The sequence below is a fragment of the Ammospiza caudacuta genome, chromosome 5, assembly GCF_027887145.1.
Source record: "Ammospiza caudacuta isolate bAmmCau1 chromosome 5, bAmmCau1.pri, whole genome shotgun sequence".
In the NCBI taxonomy this organism is placed as follows: Eukaryota; Metazoa; Chordata; class Aves; order Passeriformes; family Passerellidae; genus Ammospiza; species Ammospiza caudacuta.
In genome coordinates, this window is record NC_080597.1 from 75,419,041 (window position 1) to 75,441,687 (window position 22,647).

The window sequence follows — 22,647 nt, forward strand, 5'->3', positions numbered from 1 at the left end:
GAAAGGTCAGCCACAGCCCTTTGTCATTTTTCAGTGTGGTGTTGAATGCTAATGAGACAGTCCCAATTAGAACAGGCTCCCCTTTGTATTGCTTGGGGATTGCATCAAATGCTCCCAAGTTCTCCAGATTTCCAGGCTCAAAGGGGACATTTGAAGTAAACTTGAAAAGATGCAGATCTGAAGCTGCTCTAATGTAAATTCAGCAGAGCCTATGGAGTTTTACTAACTGAAGTCAGATGAGATTCTGCTCTATCGTTACCATTCTTTTCCTTTTATTTTATTTTTTTAAATGATAATTGAAAAGCCTCCACTTTGTTTTAGAACTACAGCCTGACTCTTCGTGGTGGCTTCAACAAAAGCCAAATAGCCTGTCCCAATTTCCTGGGTTAATTGTCCTGCCTCATCAGGCCTCGTGTTCTGCAGCAGGAAATCCAAGATGTGCCTGCACCAGGACACTTTTTAGCCACGTGTTTCCAGCTCTCTGTGTCCCATTTGAACAGGGAACCTGCTTTTTCCCAAAAGCCAGAATTTCTCAGCTGGATTGCTTCAGCAGGGAGAGTCCACCTCTGCTTCCAACAATGTTATAAAAGGACTTTCATAAAATCACAGAATAGTTTGGGTTGGAAGGGACATTTAGAAGTCATCTAGTCCAACCCCCCTGCAATGAGCAGGGAGAATCTTCAACTAAATTTAACTGATGTACAATAATCTTTCTATTGCTGTTGTCAGCAAATCCACTATCTTGAATAATTATAGAAATGGGCACTGAAACAACCAACCTCCCAAAATGTCATGGAAGATGTCCATTTCTTATATAGTTTTCCATTAGGTCGACAGGAAATTACAAAAATTGGTAAATTTTAAAATGTCTTAATTAGTCATTGTCATGCATCCTGATTCTGAAGGCAACACTTGCCTCACCACAAAATAAGTGAAAACATGAAAAAATCCCACGCTAAAACATGAGCCAAACAAACAAATAAAACCAGGGAAGATTCCTGACAGTCTTGCTGTTGAAATCTTTTGGAATCAAATTTCCAGTTGACCACCCTGTGGTCAACTGGTAAGGCCAGAAGCTGTAACTATTCCCTTCCCAATGCACATTCCCAGGTGGAAAACAAATTTTTGAAGGATTGGAGAAAAGTCCTTTCATCCCTGCCTCCTTCTCATGCCAAGGGGTCATTCCCTGCTCTGGGTTTTGTAAGCCCTAAAGGTGAAAGGAAAGGAAAGGAAAGGAAAGGAAAGGAAAGGAAAGGAAAGGAAAGGAAAGGAAAGGAAAGGAAAGGAAAGGAAAGGAAAGGAAAGGAAAGGAAAGGAAAGGAAAGGAAAGGAAAGGAAAGGAAAGGAAAGGAAAGGAAAGGAAAGGAAAGGAAAGGAAAGGAAAGGAAAGGAAAGGAAAGGAAAGGAAAGGAAAGGAAAGGAAAGGAAAGGAAAGGAAAGGAAAGGAAAGGAAAAGGAAAGGAAGAAAAAAAAAGAAAAAGGGATGGCTTGGAGTAACTCAGCTCAGCTCCATTTCCAGACCTCTAAATCCAGTCATGTTTTAATCCAGAGTGCCTCAAGTTGGGTACAATCTACCACTGACTAATTAACCCTCTTAGTTTCCTCTTTCTCAAAGAAGTTTGTTTGATTTCAGGTTTTTCTGATTTACTCAACCACTTCTTAAACTCCCTGACTTTTTATCTCCTGATTCACTCTTTGAAGAAGTCTAGTGGTCTTGAAGGATGCCATCTCCAGCTGATGCTGACTACAGAAATAGCTCCAACCAGCACTGGAAGCCTTTGGATTTGGAAAAAACTCCCTCAAAGCACAATCGCAGAACGGAGAGAAGGAATTCATTAGCTCGGGGTAGAACTCAAATTATATTTTATTCATCCCTGATAGGTTTTTTCTTTCATCTCCCACAGCATCCAGGTGCCACTGCCTTGAGTCAGTGGAACTGACACACAAAAATAAAAGCAGGGAGGAAGCTCTGACCATATTCCAAAACCTGCAGTCTCCCCTTGGGCTTCAGTTCAAGTTGTCAGACATCAGTGCAGATAACAACCCAGCACATGCTGGGGACAGGAATCCAGGGCTGTTTACAAGCAGCAGGAGGTGTTATGTACCTCGTTTGCAAACCCAGTTGTTTGGGAAAACTTCCAAGGAAATGCAGCACCTATTGCTGAAGATCACTGGGCACCAGGATTTAGCTCCAAAAAACTGTAAAGTGAAATCAATACTGGAAAAAAAATAAAACAAAATGGAAACTGCAGCTTTTTGTTTATCCAGAGGAAAAAGAGAAAAAAAGGTGTTTGTTGCATAAGGAAATATCCCATTCTCCACTTAAATACCTCAGTTTGTCACTCACATGTAGCATCTCCAAGGATAAAATCAACCCCTTTGAGATGAAAACCATTATTTGTCTACAGAAACAGCCCAACCACACAGAGTGCAGCTAAAGCATCACTAGAGAATGACACCTTTGGGTCACTGATGGTGCAAACTTGATTTCTAAATGGAACCTCCAACACTTGCTTCCTATTATCCAGGTCAATCCAGCAATCAGCCTCAATACATTCTAAGAAACTTGGACACGGTACCAAAAGTAGGTCATAATTAAGCAAGGTAGCTCATAAGAGCCTTGCAGGTTGCCTAGAAACAACATTTGCTGAAGTGTTTAACCACATCTAAAAATAATTGTCCAGACAAATCACAGACCAATGGGAGAATTGTTGGGAAAAAAAGCTGCCTCGTGCCGAGCAGGGGACAGAGCTCTTTGATCAACCACGCTCCTGTCACAAAACAAGAGAAAATCATCCCCAGCAAAGGCAATACAGGGATTTATAGCCCAGTGTGAGGTGTCTGCAGCAGCAGAGGCCTTGTACAGCCTGCAGGACATGGTGTCAATTTTAGGCCATGCCTGGGAAGTCATTCAGAGGAAATCAAGGCTGGAAGCTGGGTGCAGTGCACAGGAATGATCTGTAGGATAAACCCGCCTTTGTATTTACAGAGCAGCAACTGTTCCCCATCTGTGCAGTTCCCAAACCTGTCAATAACGCCAGGCAAGTGCAGAATATTGGAAAGCAAAGCCCAGCTCCTGCTGGATGAAGAACAGGATGTGCTGTTTGCTTGTCCTGGGGGAAACGCTATGGAAAATGAGGCCCCAACATGCTGCAGGAAGAGATGTTCTGGTTATATTCCCTGTGGAGCAGCTTTGCCAGGCACTGACCCTCAGTACAGCAGATGGAAGTACAGCCACAGGTCTTGGGAGTGTGGACAAAATGCTTGGAAAGACCTCTGAGTGGACATAAAATACCTGCAGAGCTTCATTCAGCAGCCTGTCATTCGTCCGGCATCTCACTCAAGGCAAAGATCCTCCAAGGGAATTTGCTGGGGGATAATTATAAATCCCTTGGGATCCAGACAGTATGGGGACTGTCACAATGGTGCTGAGAGCAGCAAACCACTCCAGGCCTGTGTGGAAAGGCTGAGAAGCCCATGTGCTTCCCGGGGCTCACACACATCACCTCCCCTTCCTTCCTCCCTCTGCCACTTCTCAAGAGTTTCTCCTCAAAGGAAACAACGATGGCAAACACCTTCAGCTCCCACCATTAGTTAAATTTCCATCTCTGCTTCAAGGTAGAGGAATAAAAGGCTAACATGGAGATTTCTACTAAGTAAAAGTCAGAGACAAAAAAGCCCCAAGGGCAGTTTCCAAAAGCAACAGTGATGCTGCCTCCCACCTCCACCCACAAAGCAGAGCTTGGTTGTGCCACTTTATGTCATTCTGTTGGAACCCTGGGTGCTGAGAATTTCAGAATTTCTGTGCTGCCAGGCACTGACCCCCAAGAGAACACTGCACTGACCTGAGGCCTGGAGAAGCTTCCAAAATTCAATGATAGCACTGGGATTGTGGGTGTGCAGTTTGAATAGAAGTGTGTGATATCACAGGGTGGGAAACTCAGAGTTTAAGGGTTTAGAATATAATAATATATATAAAACAAGATGGAGGGTTTAGGGTAGTGATTGATCCTTCTTCTTTACCTTCTTCTCCATGGGTTTGGCTGGCTTTGTGTAATTGGATAAAAAAGTCCATATTGCGGGCATGGGTGGTTGGTTATTGAGTTAAAAGTAAAAACAATTTAGGTGTAATTTTTTAAATTCTTAATAATCCTTAAAAGGCCTTGTAGAGATAGATATGGGACCATTTTGCAGCTTGTTAAAGTACTGTAGAACTCACAGCTCGTGAGACTGTAACATAGATAAGAATTAATCAACATCTGAGTACGAACACGAAATTCCCTCTCTGCGCATTTAATCCCGACCCTGACCCAGGCAGAAAAAGAAGATAAAGAATCGACATCATTGCATAGCTGAAACTCACCTTTCCACCCAGTTCTTGTAGCTGGGGATGTCCTTGGCGTAGAGGAGCTTGTTGGAGGGGGAGTCTTTGCCCAGGCGGTGCTCTGAGGTGGAGCAGGAGTCCATGAAGGTCTGAGCCACCACGGACAGGCAGGCGTCTGTGATGCTGTTTTTGTGAATGTCGAACACAAACTGGGGGTTCTTGATCATGTTGACCCAGAACCGCAAGGGGAGGCTGCAGGAGAGGTGGCAGAGGAGACACAGTCAGGGCACAGCTCATAGGAGACACCTCAGCAGCAAATGGAGGGTGGGGATCAAAGATCGGGCTGTGGATATGAAGATTCTGGGATAAACTTTGCTATGCAATGAATCCCTCCCCTACAAAGTCTGGGAATCACCTTTTGTCCCTGTAATCCTTATAAGGCAGATTTTGTGAGTCTTAGAGACAATGCAGTCTTGTTGAAGGGACCCATAAATTAATGGGAGTAAAGTTTAGGTGATGATGACAAAGACTCTGGATCTCAATATGAAGATTCTGGGATAAACATTGCTATGAAATGAATCCCTCCCCTACAAAGTCTAGGAATGGTAGAGACATCACCTTTTGTCCCTGTAATCATTACAAGGCAGATTTTGTGAGTCTTAGAGTCAGTACAATCTTGTTGAAGGTGCCCATAAATTAATGGGAGTAAAATTTAGGTGATGACAAACACTCTGAATCTGAATCTGGATATGAAGATTCTGGGATTAACATTGCTATGAAATTGAATCCCTCCCCTACAAAGTCTAAGGATGGTAGAGACATCACCTCTTGTCCTTGTAAAACAAGGCAGATTTTTTTCAGTCTTTATACAATCTTGTTGAAGGTGCCCATAAATTAATGGGAGTAAAATTTGGGTGATGATGACAAACACTCTGAATCGCTCTGTATTAAGTTGCAATGGAAAGTTGACCCTATTGGTTGCTCCATCAGATGAAGACAGGCATTGAACCCACAAAAATTACTATGGTGTGGGTTATGAAGCACTGGGACAGGCTGCCCAGAGGAGTTGTGGCTGCCCCTGGGTCCCTGGAAGTGTCCAAGAACAGCTTGGACAGGGCTTGGAGCAGCCTGGGATAGTGGAAGGTGTCCCTGACCATGGTGGGGGTGGCACTTGATGAGTTTAAGGTCCCTTCCAACCCAAACTATTCTGGGATTCTACACATTTGTCATTGAGGGACTTGGCTTTTATCCCTCACAGCAATCCCATGGGAAGAGAGGCAGGTAGAGCTCCCAGGTGGAGACTGGGAATGCTCATGGCACACCCTGTAGGACACCATGTCCTGTCACTCTCTGCTGCTCCAGCCCAAGCCTGCACACACTCCCAGTACCCAGAGCAGCAAGCAGTTGCTACATGACAGGGAAAGCCCCATTGCCTCAAGGAAAAAAAAAAAAAAAAGGAGCTGGGAAACAAGTATCACAGCCTTTGATATGAAAATATATCTGCCCTAACCAAGGAAAAGCTATTCCAGTTGCAACCCAAAGCCCTTTTCCCCCTTTTTCTCCAAAGAGCAGCTCACTTGTATGAGATGCCCTGAGGTACATGTATGAGATACCTCCAGCCTTTGCCTGGAGCCTTTTGTCAGGGCAGATGCACTGCAGTGATCAGGCCCAGGAGCTGGAATGTGTCACTGAGCACAGAGCCCAGCCCCTGTGTCTCTCTCAGGCAGATTGCTAAATCTACCTTCACTCTCTGCATCTTTCAGCTTAAAAAATTCTCCTGATATTCAGGACAAACTCCCCAGTTCCTCCCATTTGCTGATTGCATTCACAGCACTGTAAAAAACTCATCCCCGAGCCTGATGGATTTTGGGTAACAACTTTCCTGACAGAGTGTTTTCCTAAACCTCTGTGTGTTCTCCTGAGCAGCAAAATTACAGAACAAATGTAAAGAAAAGCTCCACACAGGGAATCTGGTCAGCCAAGTTCAGGAGAAGAGAGAGATGCTGGAAAACACAGAATTATAGAGTGCTTTGGGTGGGAAGAGACCTTAAGGATTATCCAGGTATAGGGACACCTTCCACTATGCCAGGTTGCTCCAAGCCCCATCCAACCGGGATTTGAACAATCCAGGGATGGGGCAGCCACAGCTTTTCTGGACAGCCTGTTCCACAGGGTCTCGGGGAAGAATAAGTAAAAAATGTCAATGAGACAGGATGGAGTTGTGGGAATTTATGCTGGGAATGGAGAATCATCACTGGGGGGGATGAGGTGGATGGGTGAACCTTGCAGAAGTCCTTGTGCAGGTGTTTGGTGAGGAGCAGAGTGTGTGTTTGTGTGCCTGGCTGTGGGGAGGGGATAGGGGACGATGTCCCTGGCTGGGAATAAAGAAGCCCTGTGATGTGACTTTGAGTTAATTTGATCTGATTGAACAGATTTCTTCACACTGCCCCTTTTCCCACAAACACACACGCTCTGCCTTCCCCCCTCCCCCCTTAAATAAACCTCCTGCTCATTTAGGCTGAGTGGCTGCAATCAGCCTTAGATTAGTGCCGCAGATAATGTTAATAATATGCTAATGTTTCATTAGTTGAAAGCCTCTTTGGTGCATGGGGTTTCTTTTTTTATGTCACCGGCGCTGTGACGATCTGCCAACAGCATGGCTGGGAAAAGGAAAAAATGCATGAGCTGGGAGCCCCACGGCTCTCCTCTGCTGCTCCTTTTATAGTCCCTGTGTTTGCACAGGAGAAGGGGAGGGAGCCATTCCCCAGGGAGCTCTTTCCAACCGGGAGACTCAGCAGAAAGGAGAATTTTCTTCACCGATCCTGGCTTTTCCCACTGTCCCATTGCAGGGATGAGGAGCTGGAGCGGGAGGCTGATGTCACACTTTGTCACTGATGTCACACTTTGCCACTGGTCTCACCCTTTGTTACTCACTCCAAAGAAGACTCACATCCAGCTCCATGTGTGGGCAAACAAATAGGGCTGGGAATTAAAACACCCAGTGCACTTGAAGCCAGTGGTGTTGAATATTCTCCCATTCTTCCCTAAATATTCCTGTGTGAGCCTGGGCATATTCTGGCATCTTCTGCATATTCCTATGCAGCAGGGGGCTGATGTCACACATTGCCACTGATGTCACACTTTGCCACTGATGTCACCCTTTGTTACTCACTCCAAAGAGCACTCACATCCAGCTCCAGATCCTTTAAATACTTTGCACCATTGGAGATGCTCTCCTGGCCTCTACTCAGGAGGGCACAAATCTCCTGTGGGTGCTCCACATCCTCTGAGGACGTCTTGGGTACCTTAAAATTCTCAGTTGGTATGAGATACCTCTGTGTTGGCAAACAGATAGGGCTGGAAATTAAAACACCCAGTGCAGATGAAGGCAGTGGTGTTGAATACTCTCCCATGCCTCCCTAGATATTCCTATGTGAGCCTGGGGATATTCTGCATATTCCTATGCAGAGCCTGGGCACTGCAGCAATTAAAAACTTAATTTTTCCTCATCAAATCCCTCACAAATCCTGTCATTTCCATGTAATACAGGGCAATCTGGGACCCATTTAGCCAAAAAGTGCTGATCCTTTAGATTTTGGGATCTTCTGACTTCTCCATTGACTTGGCAAGACTGAGCCTCATCCTTTGAGCCCCACACCAGATTCCTCAGCTCTTCCAGCAACCAGATGCCAACCACACTTCCCTCTGGTCTCCTTCCAGCCCAGTATCCATGCTGGGCTGTGCTGGGATGTCTCTCTCACTCACCAGTTGCTTTTCCAGGTGTGCCGCACGTGGGGGTCGTGGATGTTGTGCTTGTCTGCCTGCTCATCCAGGAAATCAAACATGTACTTGATGGCCAGGGGGAGGGCACTGCCACGGTGGGCAGTGCTGAAGATAGTCTCAAAGAGGTCGTCCACGAATTTCTGCAGGGTGCCCTGGTGGGAGAAGGAAAGAAGGAAAGAAGAGCATGAGGTACAAGTGGGCAGAGGATGTTTAATTTTGGTACTCCACTAAAACAGGGCATGTCTGTGGATAAACCAAGGTGTGATAGAAAATTGAGGGCTCTCTAATATCAGTTAAATGTGACATGACCTGAGAATTTCAATACAAATGTCTTTAAGCAGGAACGTTCATCATGGCAAGAACCATTACACCTCATTTCCATTCGGATTCCTCTCTCTGCATCCCATCCTCAATGCTTTAGTGCATCCATGAGACAAAACCTAGCCATTTTCCAGGCTGGCTTTCACCCAGGGCATCTAAACTGGGAAGAGAAGTCTGTAGAAGGTGTCACAGAGACAAAAAGGACAAGAGAACCTAGAGAGGTGGGTGGTTAATGTGTGACCAGTGTCCTAAATAACACAAACTTCAATTCCCAAGAGGCCTCCTCATCTTCTATTCCCCACTGGCAGAAGAATCTCAGATTGAGAGCTTGGAGTCACCCTTGTGAGGACAATTGACTTTTAGCAGGAAGGAGAGGAGCTGGAATATCTGAGGGTGGCCAGGCTTGGATAAGGGGACAGCTAGGAGTTCTAGGCTGGGTTTGGGGTAGAACCAGGCAGGACACGTTTTCTCTGTCACCAGAGCATTTATGTGTGGATAAACAGCTGCTAAAATAACCAAAAATCAACTGAATTTCCAACAAAAATTCCCTGCTATGACAAATTTCCTCTCCTGCAAGATAAAGCTCTGCCCTTTCTCCAAGGACCTAGGGAAGAAATGTCTCCTTTCTAGAAACAAAGCCCCAGGTTCCACCAGAGTGGCTCAAGTTTACCTAGAGATAACAAACACTTAATTAGAAAGCTGGTGTCTCTGGCTGATTCACCACCTGATTTATTCTTTGGGAAACAAACAGAGGCACCTTTTTGTTTGTGTGAACTCCTGCGGGGTGAACAAAGCCCTGCAGCACATCTGACTCAGAAAGGGCTCAGGAGGGGAAATCCTCTTGGTCTGACATGGGAGAGCTGCCCTCAGGTTCAGTTCCTGCAGGGAATTAGTTCTCTACATGCTCACCCTCACAAATGCCACAGAAACCTTTGAGGCTTTTAGGGAAGAGGCTCTTGGGTATCAGAGGTCAGGGATTTACCAGAATAAAAATCATTGTCAATTTAACAAAGTCTTCCTGGGGATTGTGCTACAGCAACTGCTCTCTCTCCTTCCCTCCCTCAAACGGCCACAATCAGAAGAGAAAATTGCTCGGCCCAAGAGGGGAAACAATAAAACTCCAACCTTCCTACTCTTTCTGTTGCTGTGCAGGTTTTGCAGCTGCTTTCCAGATATCTCCACAAAAAAACCCAACCAAACAAACAAAAAAAGACCCCAAAACCCAAAAATCAAACCAAACAAAAAAAGCAAAAACAATAAAAAAAACACATAACAAAAAATCCAACCCAAGTGTTGAGTTTGTGACTCAGAACACAAAGCAAAAGCAGTTCAGTGGTGGGGTAGGGGCTGCATCCCCAGACAACATAAATCAGCACCAGTCCAATGCTTGCTGGTTTACACCAGCTGGGGCCTGAGCCCTGGGGAGCAACACTTTCCTTTTTCGACGTTTTTCACGTGCTGTGTGATTCATAAAAGCCTCCTGATGCCAGGGAATGGGGCATGGACCAGGGGCTAAAGACAAAGCTGCCTTTCCTCCAAATCCCTCTGCAGCTCAGCCAGCCTGAGTGAGGCTGCAGGGACAGCCAGACATCAGAGGCAAAATGAGCTGAGGAATAAATGAGCAGGTAAATCTGGAAAGTAGGACTTAAACTAGTGATGGAAATGTGTCTGATATAGGCAAATTCAGGCAGCATTTGCGTGAGCACAGGGAATTGTGTTTGTGCCTATTAATACCTGACAGAAAATGAAAAAGTTACGGATGCGTTTGGAGACTCAGGTCAGGATGTCCCTGCTCTGCCCCCGCTTGATTTCATCTGTATTTTCTCTCTGTGCATGCTGAGTTTTCATGTCTCACTGTAATGTCAATGTAACCCTCTCCAAGTCATCAGCACAAGAGTCTTTATTGGCCCAGGGAAAATGTGGAGGAGGATTTTTACCACAAAACTCAGGATTTTGTGGTATAGGAGCCATTTCAGACTGTGAGGCCCAACACATCTTTGGAGCTTGCTCTGAGCACCTGCCCTGGCTCTTCGCTTGCTCAATTTTGGTACAAATTACAAACCAGTATAATTGACAACTCCAGCACCTCCTGCTGTGCTTTCCCCACCAATCTCATGGCCCTGGATTGTTACTACTCCTTGCTTTTTCAGTGTCTCTTTTTGGACTCTGCTTTCAAAGCTCAAGCTCCTTCTCCACATGCTCAGAACTCTCCCCTTGCTCTTTTTCCCTTCTGTTCCTCCCTTTTTACCCAACTTTGGCATCCTTTGAGCAGCCTCTCACTTCTTTCCGACAAGAAATTCCACCTCGCTTTCAAACCCGCCCTGTCCCCTGCCCTCACCACATACCTTGGTGGCCAGTAACCTGGTCAGGTAGATCTCAGAAACCATCTTGCTGCCTCGGTCACCCTCTTTTTGGTCTCCATGCTCGTGGTTCTTGACCAGGTGCCACATCTTGACGCCGCTCTCCAGGTCGGGGGTGATCATGGGCGTGCGCGAGCGGAGGCTGTCGGGGCTGCCCGTGTAGCGGATCATGTTTTCTGCAGAGACACACACAAAAACAGGGGTCTCCCACATGTCTCAGCAGTTCTTGGTGTTATAAGTAAAAGTTTAGTTATGTTAAATTGGGGTATAGTTCATTATATTGTATTAATGATGTTATATTAATTGTATTATGTTAAGAGGCTGTCGGGGCTGCCCGTGTAGCGGATCATGTTTTCTGCAGAGACACACACAAAAACAGGGGTCTCCCACATGTCTCAGCAGTTCTTGGTGTTATAAGTAAAAGTTTAGTTATGTTAAATTGGGGTATAGTTCATTATATTGTATTAATGATGTTATATTAATTGTATTATGTTAAGAGGCTGTCGGGGCTGCCCGTGTAGCGGATCATGTTTTCTGCAGAGACACACACAAAAACAGGGGTCTCCCACATGTCTCAGCAGTTCTTGGTGTTATAAGTAAAAGTTTAGTTATGTTAAATTGGGGTATAGTTCATTATATTGTATTAATGATGTTATATTAATTGTATTATGTTAAGAGGCTGTCGGGGCTGCCCGTGTAGCGGATCATGTTTTCTGCAGAGACACACACAAAAACAGGGGTCCCCCACATGTCTCAGCAGTTCTTGGTGTTATAAGTAAAAGTTTAGTTATGTTAAATTGGGATATAGTTCATTATATTGTATTAATGATGTTATATTAATTGTATTAAGAGGCTGTCGGGGCTGCCCGTGTAGCGGATCATGTTTTCTGCAGAGACACACAAAAAAACAGGGGTCCCCCACATGTCTCAGCAGTTCTTGGTGTTATAAGTAAAAGTTAAGTTATGTTAAATTGGGGTATAGTTCATTATATTGTATTAATGATGTTATATTAATTGTATTATGTTAAGAGTGGGGGGAGGCTGATTAGAGTGTTCTAGGAGAAGGGTCCAGGGTTTGGTGGAACAGTAGTCTGGCGGGACAAGACGAGGTTGAAGACAGATTGGATGGAAGATCTGACCATGATTCGAAGCCCTGCAGAAATGATTGGCCCAGAATAAACGGCGTTAAAGACCAATGAGAAGCCTGGAAATGGACAAATCACCATGCGGATCCAAAATGGACCAATCCTGGACTCAAAGGGGGCTATAAATGGCAGAAGTTCAGTTGGGTCAAAGTTCTTATTTTTGGAAACTTGTTTTGTGGGGAGAACCCAGTGCACTTGTGGTTAGTGCACTGTTCTGTTTTTGGCTTGCTGTGTGGGTGCCTGGGCTTATCCTGGGTACTCCGTTCCTTGAAGCTATTTTAATAAACGAGAACCTCTTTCTCCAGAGAAAGTTTGGCCTTGTTCATATTCATAACATTGATATTGGGGTTTTCAGGAATTCTGTTTGTGACGTGCCACCAAGTGCGTTTTTCAAAGCATTGCCCGTGCGGTTGGCTCAACAACCACGAGCCAGGTGTGATGTCACAGAGCCAGGTGCAATGTCAATGTCTACACTACTAAATTAAGTGAGGTTCAAACACTGATTTCCAGCTCTCTATAATCTTTACCTCTTATCATGCTCCCTGGCAAGTGTCACTGTCCCTGTCAGACATTTCGGTTCGGTTCAGGGTATAGCACCAGTTCCTTTTGGTAACCAGTTCATTACGTGACTGGTTTTCCCATATTTTATCCATGCCATGCCATGCCATGCTGCTTAACATAAAAATAATGGTGTCTCTAATGTGATCTCCTATTTAGCTCCTTATCCCCAGATTTAGAAGGAGCTGCCTCCCCTCCCTCCCTTGGTATCAAAGCAAACAATTCCTGCCCAGCCATCCTCCTTACTCCCTGCTCCAAAATCTTGTTTTGGCAGAAATCAGCCAGAACCCCAGGTGGACATCCACAAATTTCCTTTCCAAGAATACTTTTAGGCTCCAAATTTTACCTCTCTTTGCCTCTGTGTGATGGCACAAGGCATTCCCCTCTCCCTGACCTTCTAGCAATGTTGCCTTTTCCAACCATAATTATCAGAAGTGTTGCACCTTTCTGTAGCAAGATCTGAATCAGCCTCATTAATGCATTACCAATCTCTACATATTAATTATCAGATGGAATATCCTTTTTCTCTCTGGATGCTGTTTTCTTAATTGCAATTAACAATCACTTTTTGACCCACGACATCTTCTCCTCCCCCTGCCTCCTTCCCTATTCCCTCCTCCTGAAAAAATCAAATGGCAAAAGAATTAAAGAAATCCAACAGAAATTAACCCCCCTCAAATCTTCCTTTCCAAAGGTCACTGTGTCTTTCAGTAATTGCAACAACATGGCAAAGAGGATGAATATTAATAAGGCCTCATGGATCATTTATGTCCTTGGAGAAAGTGGAAGGGGGCACCTCTGGACATTGAGTAACTGCTCTTTCCTTTAAGATAAAGGGAGTAAGGAGGATTGGAGATGCTTCCATAAATTGAAAATATGAATAAAGTATATGACAGCAGCATTCAGGCTGGAGGGGGGTCTGCAGCACCCTGGTTGTGCATCAGGGATGTTTTGCTTTGCTGTCCAGCATCACCTTAGTGAGACAGGAGATGGTTGCAATTCTAGTGCAGGGAGGAAGGTGTGGAGGGGGTCGGTGAAACTCAGGAGGTCCCTGTTCGGCCCTGCAGAGGAGTTCCCACCTGGTGTCCCTTCCACAACTGTGTCACTCTGCTGTCTCATGGGGACAGTGGGAACAACAGTCCACTGCCTTGAGATCTGCTGATAAAGACCTCAGACTCTAAAGAGTGACATTTGGTGATCTAAGAGGGAGGCAGTTAATTATACAGACTCCTCCTTTCATTAATGAGGGAGGAGAACCTCCCAAGAGCAGCCCAACCACTTGGACCAACACTTTGAATGAGCTGCCAGAGTTTTAGATGGCTAAATCCTCCCCTCCTGCCTAATTTCACCAAATAATCATCTGCCCATCATTGTCCCTGATGGTGCTTAGAGTCTGGTGACCACTGTGACATTTGGGATCTCTTCCCAGTGCTCAGAGACCCTGGCAGAGAGTCACAAACACCTGTGCCTTTGATTTTAGCCCATGGAAACAATTCCCAACTTTGTGTGAGGAGTTACAAGCCACAAGGGTTTGAGTAGAATGATAGTGAATTTGTCACAGGGTGAAAAAGTAGAATTTTGGGGGTTTAGAATGGGGGTTCAAGAGGCAAGATGGAGGAATCTGGGTGTGTCCTGTCCTTCTTCTCCTTCTTCTTGTCCTCCATCTTCTGCTGTGATGGTGACACTTCTGGATTGGTTTAGAGTAGAGACAGACTGTCTAACATAGGTGATAGGTATTGGAAAATAATTGTGAATAAAATACAGGTAGTTCTTAGTATAAAAAGCCAACACCACCCCAAGGGCAGGGACTGTGCCACAACCCAACCTGCTGGACAGATCTCAGCAGGTCAGAGAAAGAATGGAATAGATAAGAGAAAATAAACGACCTTGAAAAGCAGAACTGAGGAATCCTGACTTCTTCTTTGGTTGTGGAGCTGGGAGAAAAGAGTTTCTAACACCTTGGGGGTCATTTCAGCCACAGAAACCCAAGACACACACACCCTTACCATACTTGCTGGCTGACGTCCGGGACACCGTGGAGTTGTTGACTGCGTTGTAGGCAGTGACTTGCTTGGAGACCAAAGCCACCACAGATCCATCTGGGACCTGCATTACAAAAATGACTGGGTCAATAAACTTCTGAAAAGTGGCTGAGGACCATGCCCAGGGCAGCATGAGCTGCAAATCAGTGTCTCCGTAGCCAGGGCACATTTTACGCTCAAAGCTTCGATTTCTTGCTTTGTTGAGTTGGTCTAGTAATAAAAAGGGACAAAAGCTGCTGCAGAATCTGCACTTGGACAAAGGGACAAGTGGTGACAAACAGATTCTGCTCCATCCAGGCCCTGATTCAAAGCCCACTGACGACAGTGTGAGTCACTGAGTCATTTAGGTTGGAAAAGGCCTTTAAGATCATGGAGTTCAACCATTAACTCAGCCCCACTGTGTTCACCACTAAGCCATGTCCCCAAGGGCCACATCCAGAGGCCTTTTAAACACTTCCAGGGGTGGTTTTTGCATTAACCCCAGTAAATCTGACAATAGGTTCATCCCAGGGAAGCTCTTAGGCAGAGAAGGAGCATGAGAATAATAAAATCATCTGAGCTACTTCAAACAGGCCTGGCTGTTCCATTAGGATGATAAAACTGATGTGAAATGTTCCATTCCTTCCTCCTGGATTGCAGGTGACATCTGGGTGCCTGGTTCAAAAATTCCCGTCTACAATTTTCCACTGTGATCCTGTCACCTTTCCCTGTGACAAAGGCACTGCTGGACTGAAGGGACAGGCACAACTTCTCTCTCTTTGTGGTGTCAGAGGGTGGAAAAGCAGCAGGTTTGGAGTGGCTGATGTCCAGGATGTCGTGGGACAATGTTTTGAGGGACCACAGGACTCTTTTAAAGGAGCCAGGCTTTCTGTTTCTACAACAAGGCAAATCATGTGGGTCCCATGTCAGAAATGTTAACAAGCCCGTGGCTCAAAAGAGCCGTATCAGGAACATCTGTGATAAATAAGACATCATAAAGAGGAGATGGGTGAAATAATCCCTTCTAACGACATCTAACTCTTGTCTGTGTAATAATAATAATAATAATTAGCACTTGCATGGAGTTTTTCATCTTCAAAGCACTGCAGAGGCTAATTAAATAGCCCCTCAGCTATCAGGGAAGGCAATTATTGGCTCTTTGTAGTTTTAGCCCCACACCATAGATGGGGAAACTGAGGCAAAGGCAATCTCAGTGTCTGTCCCAGCATGATCTGTCAGCCTCCAGGACAGCCAGGAAAATGATGTTTCCTGAGGACCTGGCCCAGCTCATCATACAGCTGGGAGCTCATTGCCTGAGGCAAAGAAAACATGGAAAAAGCACAGAGAGGGAAGAAAATTATGCCTGGTTTGTTGATGAAATAAAGCAGGAAACATCCTTGCTCTGTCTGGGGGAAAAAAAATAAAATCAAAATCAGCCAGCAATGCTTCAATCAATCTGAAGTAAAAGTTTTGTTTCCTTTTCAAATTATTGCTTGCTGCCTCCTCAGCTCAGCTCTTAAGTGACAAGAGAAAATAATCTTGTTATGAAACAGAGGTTGCTGAGGTGTGATGGAGGAAATGACAAAATTGTCAGCATCGGATTAAATTTAATGAGGTCTTTTTTGTAGGTGTTTTTTTTTTTGCAAGGGAGAAGACTTTCACCAAAACTTCACTTTTTTTCATTAAATCTACCACTTGTGTAAGACATTTTCAGACATCTCTAACCCTCTATTATGAATTTCAGGTCATGTAGGGAGGAAGGGAAGCAGAGCAGGTCACCTGGACCAGGTTAAAGATCAAAAAGTTCCTTGTAATAACAACTCCACTGCTCCATGCTCTGCAGCCACGCTGTTTTCCACCTCCCTTTTCCAGTCACCAAGCCTCTCTCTTTCCATTTTTCCTTTTTCCATCCTTCTGAACTCTGCCTGCATTAAAAGGCCATGGATACATTGGGAAAAGGGGCAAGAGAGGCCTTGGATTTGTTTGTCTGCATGAGAAATGTTAGCTCATGTTGTCCTCATCTCCTCTTCACCCCCTCCACTCACCAGGGGCGTCCTTTGAGAGGGAAAAAAGATATTTTTTTCTACCCTTGTGTTCCTCTCTAGAGCTGTTCAGGATAATTGGGACAAGGAGGGATGTGCTCAACACGGGGTTCTGCCCAGTTACTGCCCACTCAACCTCTCTTTACCTCTGCATCTTAGCACAATAAAAACCACAGAATTATTAAGTTTGGAAAAGACCTTTAAGATCATCGAGCTCAACTGTTCACCCAGCACTGCCAAAGCCTCCACCAACCCACGTCCCCAAGTGCCACATCCACAAGTTTTTGAACGTTTCCAGGAGTGCTGATTCCACCACTTCTGTGGGCAAAACAATAATATTTTGCTTTCTGCTTTGGCAGAAAGAAGACCCAACTCCTGCCCACCCTCTCCCACAGATACCTGGTAGTGTGCCAGCGTGTTGAGTCTCTTCCAGTCGTTCTCTATCTTGGTGGTGATGTCCTCATCCTGAAGGATCATCCTCGCCCCGCTTGCCTGCCGCCACTCTGCAAGGAGAAACAAACAAACAAATAAACAACCAAATAAATAAATAAATAAATAAATAAATAAATAAACGAGACAGGTGTTGCCTTTTTGCCCACCTGGAAATGAAACTCGAGGCAATTTTAGCAACATTTAGTAATATAAGAGCTGATCTTTATTTGAAGGTCTTCAGGGGCAGTTGTGGAAAGATGTCCAAAAAAGTCCAACGAGTATGATTTTATAGGTTTTAGGTAAAAAGCACCAGTTAGGAGGACAAGTGGTGATGCAATTCCCCACCAGGTCAAGTCCCTTCTCTGGAGCTCCCCTTGGCACTGGCTGTGCTTTGTCCATGAGAATGCAACTCAAAGAAGAGCCAAGGTAGCACTGGGACCCTGCACCTCCTGGGGCTTGGGGCTCTGGGATTTGTGTTGTCTTTCTGCCTGGGGAAAGGACATGGAAAATTACTGGGAAAACTAGCCATAAATACAATAGGCTACAGAGCTACCAGTATATGTGTGAATTCACAGAATTCCCACGATGACCAGGTTGGGAGAGCCCTCCAAGGCCCTGGAGCCCAGCCCAGCCCCTGGCACCCAGTGCCACCTCCAGGCTGGTTAAACACACCCAGGGGTGGTGACTGCACCCCCTCCCCGGGCAGCCATTGCAGAACTTTCTCCCCCTTGCTGGAAAAGCTTTTTGCTGCTCTCCAAGCTGGATTTCCCTCGGCCCAGCTCAGGCTGTGTGCCCTGGGTGTGCCAGTGCTGCTGCAGACAGAGCCCAGGGGCAGCTGGGCACAGGCACCTTTCAGGAGCTGCAGAGAGTGATGAGTGAATAATACAGGGAACGTAGGAAAAAAAAGGAAAAACCAAATGGCATCCCAGGGACAGAACTTTGGCACTCCCTGTGCCCAGAATCCACGTGGACACACCTATGTGGGCACATCACTCATCACTCTGTAGACTGCTATTCCATAGCTACCTAGCTCCTAGGATTTTTTCCTGCCCTTCCTCTTAGATTTTAAAATAATAAGCTAATCTTCTAACACATTCCTGAAATACTGTTTAGTCTTATTTTCAGGGAGAGGACCTACAAGAAGAACATTTTGTTTTCCAGTCAGAATCGGAGAAGACACAATAAGAAATGGGGCGCAAAGAAGCCCTGGATCAAATCCAATGGAGCAGAATCCAGGGGTAAAATTGCCTGAATTCTGAATCCAGGGGGAAAATTACCTAATCAACTGCTCTTCCAATTGGCCAATGTTTGTTAGATATGATAATCTGTTAAACCTATAAAACTTGTAGAAAGGCAATACTGGGTATACCCATGACCACTGGGACACCTGGAAGCTTCCAGATAAAGGTCTGCTTTTTATTTTACCATTTTAACACCATTGCAAAAGTTTTTCTCTTTTGATATTAGGCAAAAATAGGAGGGGCACAACTGGGTGGAAAAGCCAGGGACAGATCCAACTTCTGCTCCATGGAGGATGTAAATTTTACAAATCTTCAGCACCTGCTTGTGGGCAGAAGGGCTCCTGCTTCTGCCACTTCTCCAGGCTCTGCCCTGGAATGATGAATCCTGCAGTACTGGAGCAGCCCCTCACCTCCCTGCGTGCCATTTTTTGCTCAAATCTTGAAGAACTTTCCATAAATTCACAGAATCATTAAGGTTAGAAAAGACTTCTGAGATATTGGAGCCTTGGGGAGGATTGCTACAGCTTTCCCCACATAGGACTCATGGACTTGTCTAAAGCAAGGAAAACATCCTGTGCTTTCAAGCTGGACCATTCTTGGTTGTCACATTTCAGTCACACCGACCCAGCCAAATACAGCTTAGCCAGAGCCACATCTAAAAGTCCATTCATTAGCAGGAGTTAATTAAAATGAACTCTTGGATATGGAGACATCACCTGCCACCCTTGTTTGTTTTTCCCAATATAAAAATGCAAGGACCGCTGCAAATTTCTTTTGGTTTCAGCACTTTTCTTATCACATAATTAAAATGCAATGGGAAAGCTGCACTTGCCTTTATTATTCATTGAAATTAGCAGGGAGAGGTCAGCAACTGTGCTTATTGCTGGGTGTTACTTTGGCTGGAGACACTGAGGGTGAGCAGGGGTTGTGTTGGCTGAGCACTGATCCTGAACTGCCCTTCAGCCACTGCAGCCCCTCACATCCTCACCTGCTGGGTGGCTTTGCATGGGAGGCATTTATGGAAGGGATGGAAAGCTTCTAGCTACCAGGAAATTGTACACACTCTTGTGAAAAACAAATGTTAAAGGTGAAAGAAGCTCAGGAACTTTCAGGAGGTACAGACACCACCTATAAGTAGCACAAGACTAAAAAATAAACCTAATCATAAACAATATTTTTCAGATTATCAAAAACTGTGAGACTACCATCAAATAAACCAAACAAATAAAAGCCATACAGAATAGCGGACAATATTCCAAATCTAAGTATAGAAAAGCCTAATAAATTAACTATATCACACTACCCCAAACACACCAAAGTAAACACTGGGGACTCACAATGTTTATTGTACTCACAATAATAAAAACCACCACAAAATAATTAGAGACTTACCCTACACCTCATGCTATAGCCTGTAACACCATCTTAGCTCTTAAAAAACAAGTCCTTTAAAAACATAATACCCCTAAAAAAATTGAATCAAACAACAAAACTAATTTCAAAACCAACCTTATTAGCACCCAAACTAAAGAACATGACATTGGGTGTACCATATCCCCTACCATACACCAAATACAAAGAAATGCAATAAACTATTAAAAACCACTATATCTACATCATCCCTGTGGAGTCTGAGGATGATGCTCTCTGCTCATTCCCACCTCGGCCAGATCCCTGCCATCCAACTGCTCCCAGACACTGCTTAGAAAAGCAAAAAAAATGCTGAAGTTTGGGCTGGGATGGGAAATGGTGCTCTTAGGAAGTGCCCCACTCAAGGCCAAAGCCAATTCTGCTGTCACGGAGTGTTTCTTGTGTGCTTTCCTCATGGGGTCATGGGGACAGTGTCACATTGACCTCCCTCCTTCATGGCTCTGCATATTCCTGTTTTCTGCATGTTTTCTGCCCTGGCTCACCTTTGGAGAGACACACACTCATGCTTTGGGAGGGATGCACAGGTTTTTGAGCACAGATTTCCTCATTCTGGGCTTTATTTGTATCTCAGGGCTGGGCAAGGTGCTCAGAGCAGGTTTCCCCCTGCTCCAGGGACACTCTGAGATGTTTCATCAAGTCTTTTGTGCAGGCTCTGGGGATCCCTGAGGCCTTTCCTTGGCCTTCCTGCAGGGAAGGGTCGTGTGAGGAAGACTCAGGGCCAGCCTGGCTGCACAAAACAAGGAGGAAAACCTCCAGGGCAGGCCTAGAGTCTCCAGTTTCAGTTTTGCAGCCTGATTTCCCCGCCCAAACACAAATCACTTCACCTCTGATAGTTCCTGGGCTTTATTTGTATCCCAGGGCTGGACAAGGCGCTCAGAGCAGATTTCCCCCTGCTCCAGGGACATCCTGAGATGTTTCATCAAGTCTTTTGTGCAGAGACTCAGGGCATCCCTGAGGCCTTTCCTTGGCCTCCCTGCAGGGAAGGGTCCTGTGAGGAAGACTCAGGGCCAGCCTGGCTGCACAAAACAAGGAGGAAAACCTTCAGGGCAGGCTTGGAGTCTCCAGTCTCAGTTTTGCAGCCTGATTTCCCTGCCCTAACACAAATCACTCCACCTCTGATAGTTCACTGAGCCCCTGAGCAATGACAGGGAAATGATGGGGAAAGGAGCCCCAGTTGTCCCCAGCTCTTCCTGGCCTCACTGCTCCCCTTCTCCACGAGCTCAGGGGGTCCCAAACAGACCTGCAAGGGAATGGGGAGGGAGAAGGTGACCCTGCCATCCATCCTCACAGCATTCAGTGTCAGCTCTGTCCTGCTGGCAGCACCCTGTCCCCTCTCTGCTGGGATCCAGCACAAAGGACAGACACACTCCAATCCAATTTGTTACACTCCCACCTTCCAGAGAGAGGGAGGAGAGGGGGAGGGAGGTAAAAATCCCATTAACTTTATCAAGCCTTCCAATCAGGAGCAGTGGTAAATGCAAACTCAGGAGACAGCTGCTGTGAAGCCTTTATATTTCATTCAGCAGATAGTGTATCTTTTTATTGCACGCAGGAATTACTTCTTTGCCTCTTTTTTTCTTTCTCTCTTTTTTTTTTTTTTTTTTTTTTTTAAGGAACAACCTTTCTGTTCAACTTGACTGGGAAAAAGGAAATTCCAGGGGCCCTTTGGCAATGAGGTGAAGGCAGCAATGCCTGGCTAGGGGGTGACTCTGTGAGGAGAGGGAAGATGGGGAGATGTCACCCTGCACCTCAAATCCTACAGAAAATGTTACATCTCCCTCTGATCCAGGCCTAGGAAGAGAGGAGAAACTCAGCTCTGTTTCTGGGGTGGAGAAAGGGATGGGAACAAAAGTTTATCTCAGAACACGGAGCTGGGAAACGACAGAGAAATATTTCATCCCGTATGGAGTGAATATAGAATCACAGATTGGTTTGGGTTGGGAGGGACCTCAAAGCCCATCCAGTGCCACCCCTGCCATGGCAGGAAACCTTTCACTATCCCAGGGTGCTCCAGAACCTGTCCAGCCTGGCCTTGGACATTCCAGGGATCCAGGGGCAGCCACAGCTTCTCTGAGCACCCTGTGCCAGGGCCTCAGAACCCTCAGAGTAAAGAATTTCTGTCTTAAAATCTAATCTGAAACTCCCCTTCTTTTAGTATTAAACCATTTTCCCATGTCCTGTCACTCCAAGCCCTTGCCCAAAGTCCCTCTCCAGCTCTCTTGGAGCCCCTTTAGGCCCTGGAAGTTGCTTTGAAGTCTCTCTGGGGTCTCCTCCAGCTCTCCCAACCTGTCTTCAGGAGAGATGAATGCAAACTCTCTGTCTTACTCCATGCATGCTAAATTAGACCCAGTTTAAATGTTTCCAGCTTAAATGAACCCACATCCCAGCCCTGCAGGGCTGGTGAGGCAGTGAAATCTCACCTGGCATGGTCCACAATGAGCCTGGGACAGCATCACTGAGGGCAAGCCAAGCCAGCAGCTCCCTCCCAGCACCTCTGACCTCAGCACCACCTTCCAAACAGCATCCAGACCCCAGGGAAGAGCAAACACCTTGGCATGAAGCCACATTCCTGTTTTGTGACCCTCACACCTTACTGCTTTCCCAGAGATGGGGTGTTTCATGTGTGGGAGAGATCTTTTAAAAAATGATAATAACAAAAATCACCACCATGGAAAGAAGTCATTACTCAGAGGGCTGCAATTTGGGGGTTTGCACTAAAACCTAACCTCAGGGTGTCCAAAATCAAGGCTTTCAGCTGACAACCCCCTCCAGGAGTTGCCTGGGCAACTGCCAAACGTTGTGACATTTGCCACACACACAAGTCCCTCTGCCTGCAGCTACCCTGCATTTAACAGCTCAAAACAACTCATTAGCTTGTTTGCTTTCTGCCTTGCGAGCAATCTGGCCTGAGCGTGGACAGAAAGCCCAGAAAATGGTGATGGGAGCAGGAAATGATGCTGCTGTTTGAAAGCCACGGGTTCCAAGGCCA

The 22,647-nt window shown here is 45.6% G+C and overlaps 1 protein-coding gene across 1 annotated transcript in view; it reads right to left on the reverse strand.

The window, feature by feature from the left end:
- The window catches only part of PLXNA4 (plexin A4), a 470,405-nt gene that overhangs the window by 8,280 nt on the left and 439,478 nt on the right, over positions 1-22,647 (reverse strand). Inside the window, exons 25-29 of the mRNA XM_058804666.1 lie at positions 16,954-17,057; positions 14,498-14,597; positions 10,774-10,964; positions 8,090-8,259; positions 4,364-4,576 (exon numbers count right to left, since the gene is read on the reverse strand). Of these exons, the coding sequence (XP_058660649.1) occupies positions 4,364-4,576; positions 8,090-8,259; positions 10,774-10,964; positions 14,498-14,597; positions 16,954-17,057 (778 nt within the window). The remainder of the gene's footprint in view (positions 1-4,363; positions 4,577-8,089; positions 8,260-10,773; positions 10,965-14,497; positions 14,598-16,953; positions 17,058-22,647) is intronic.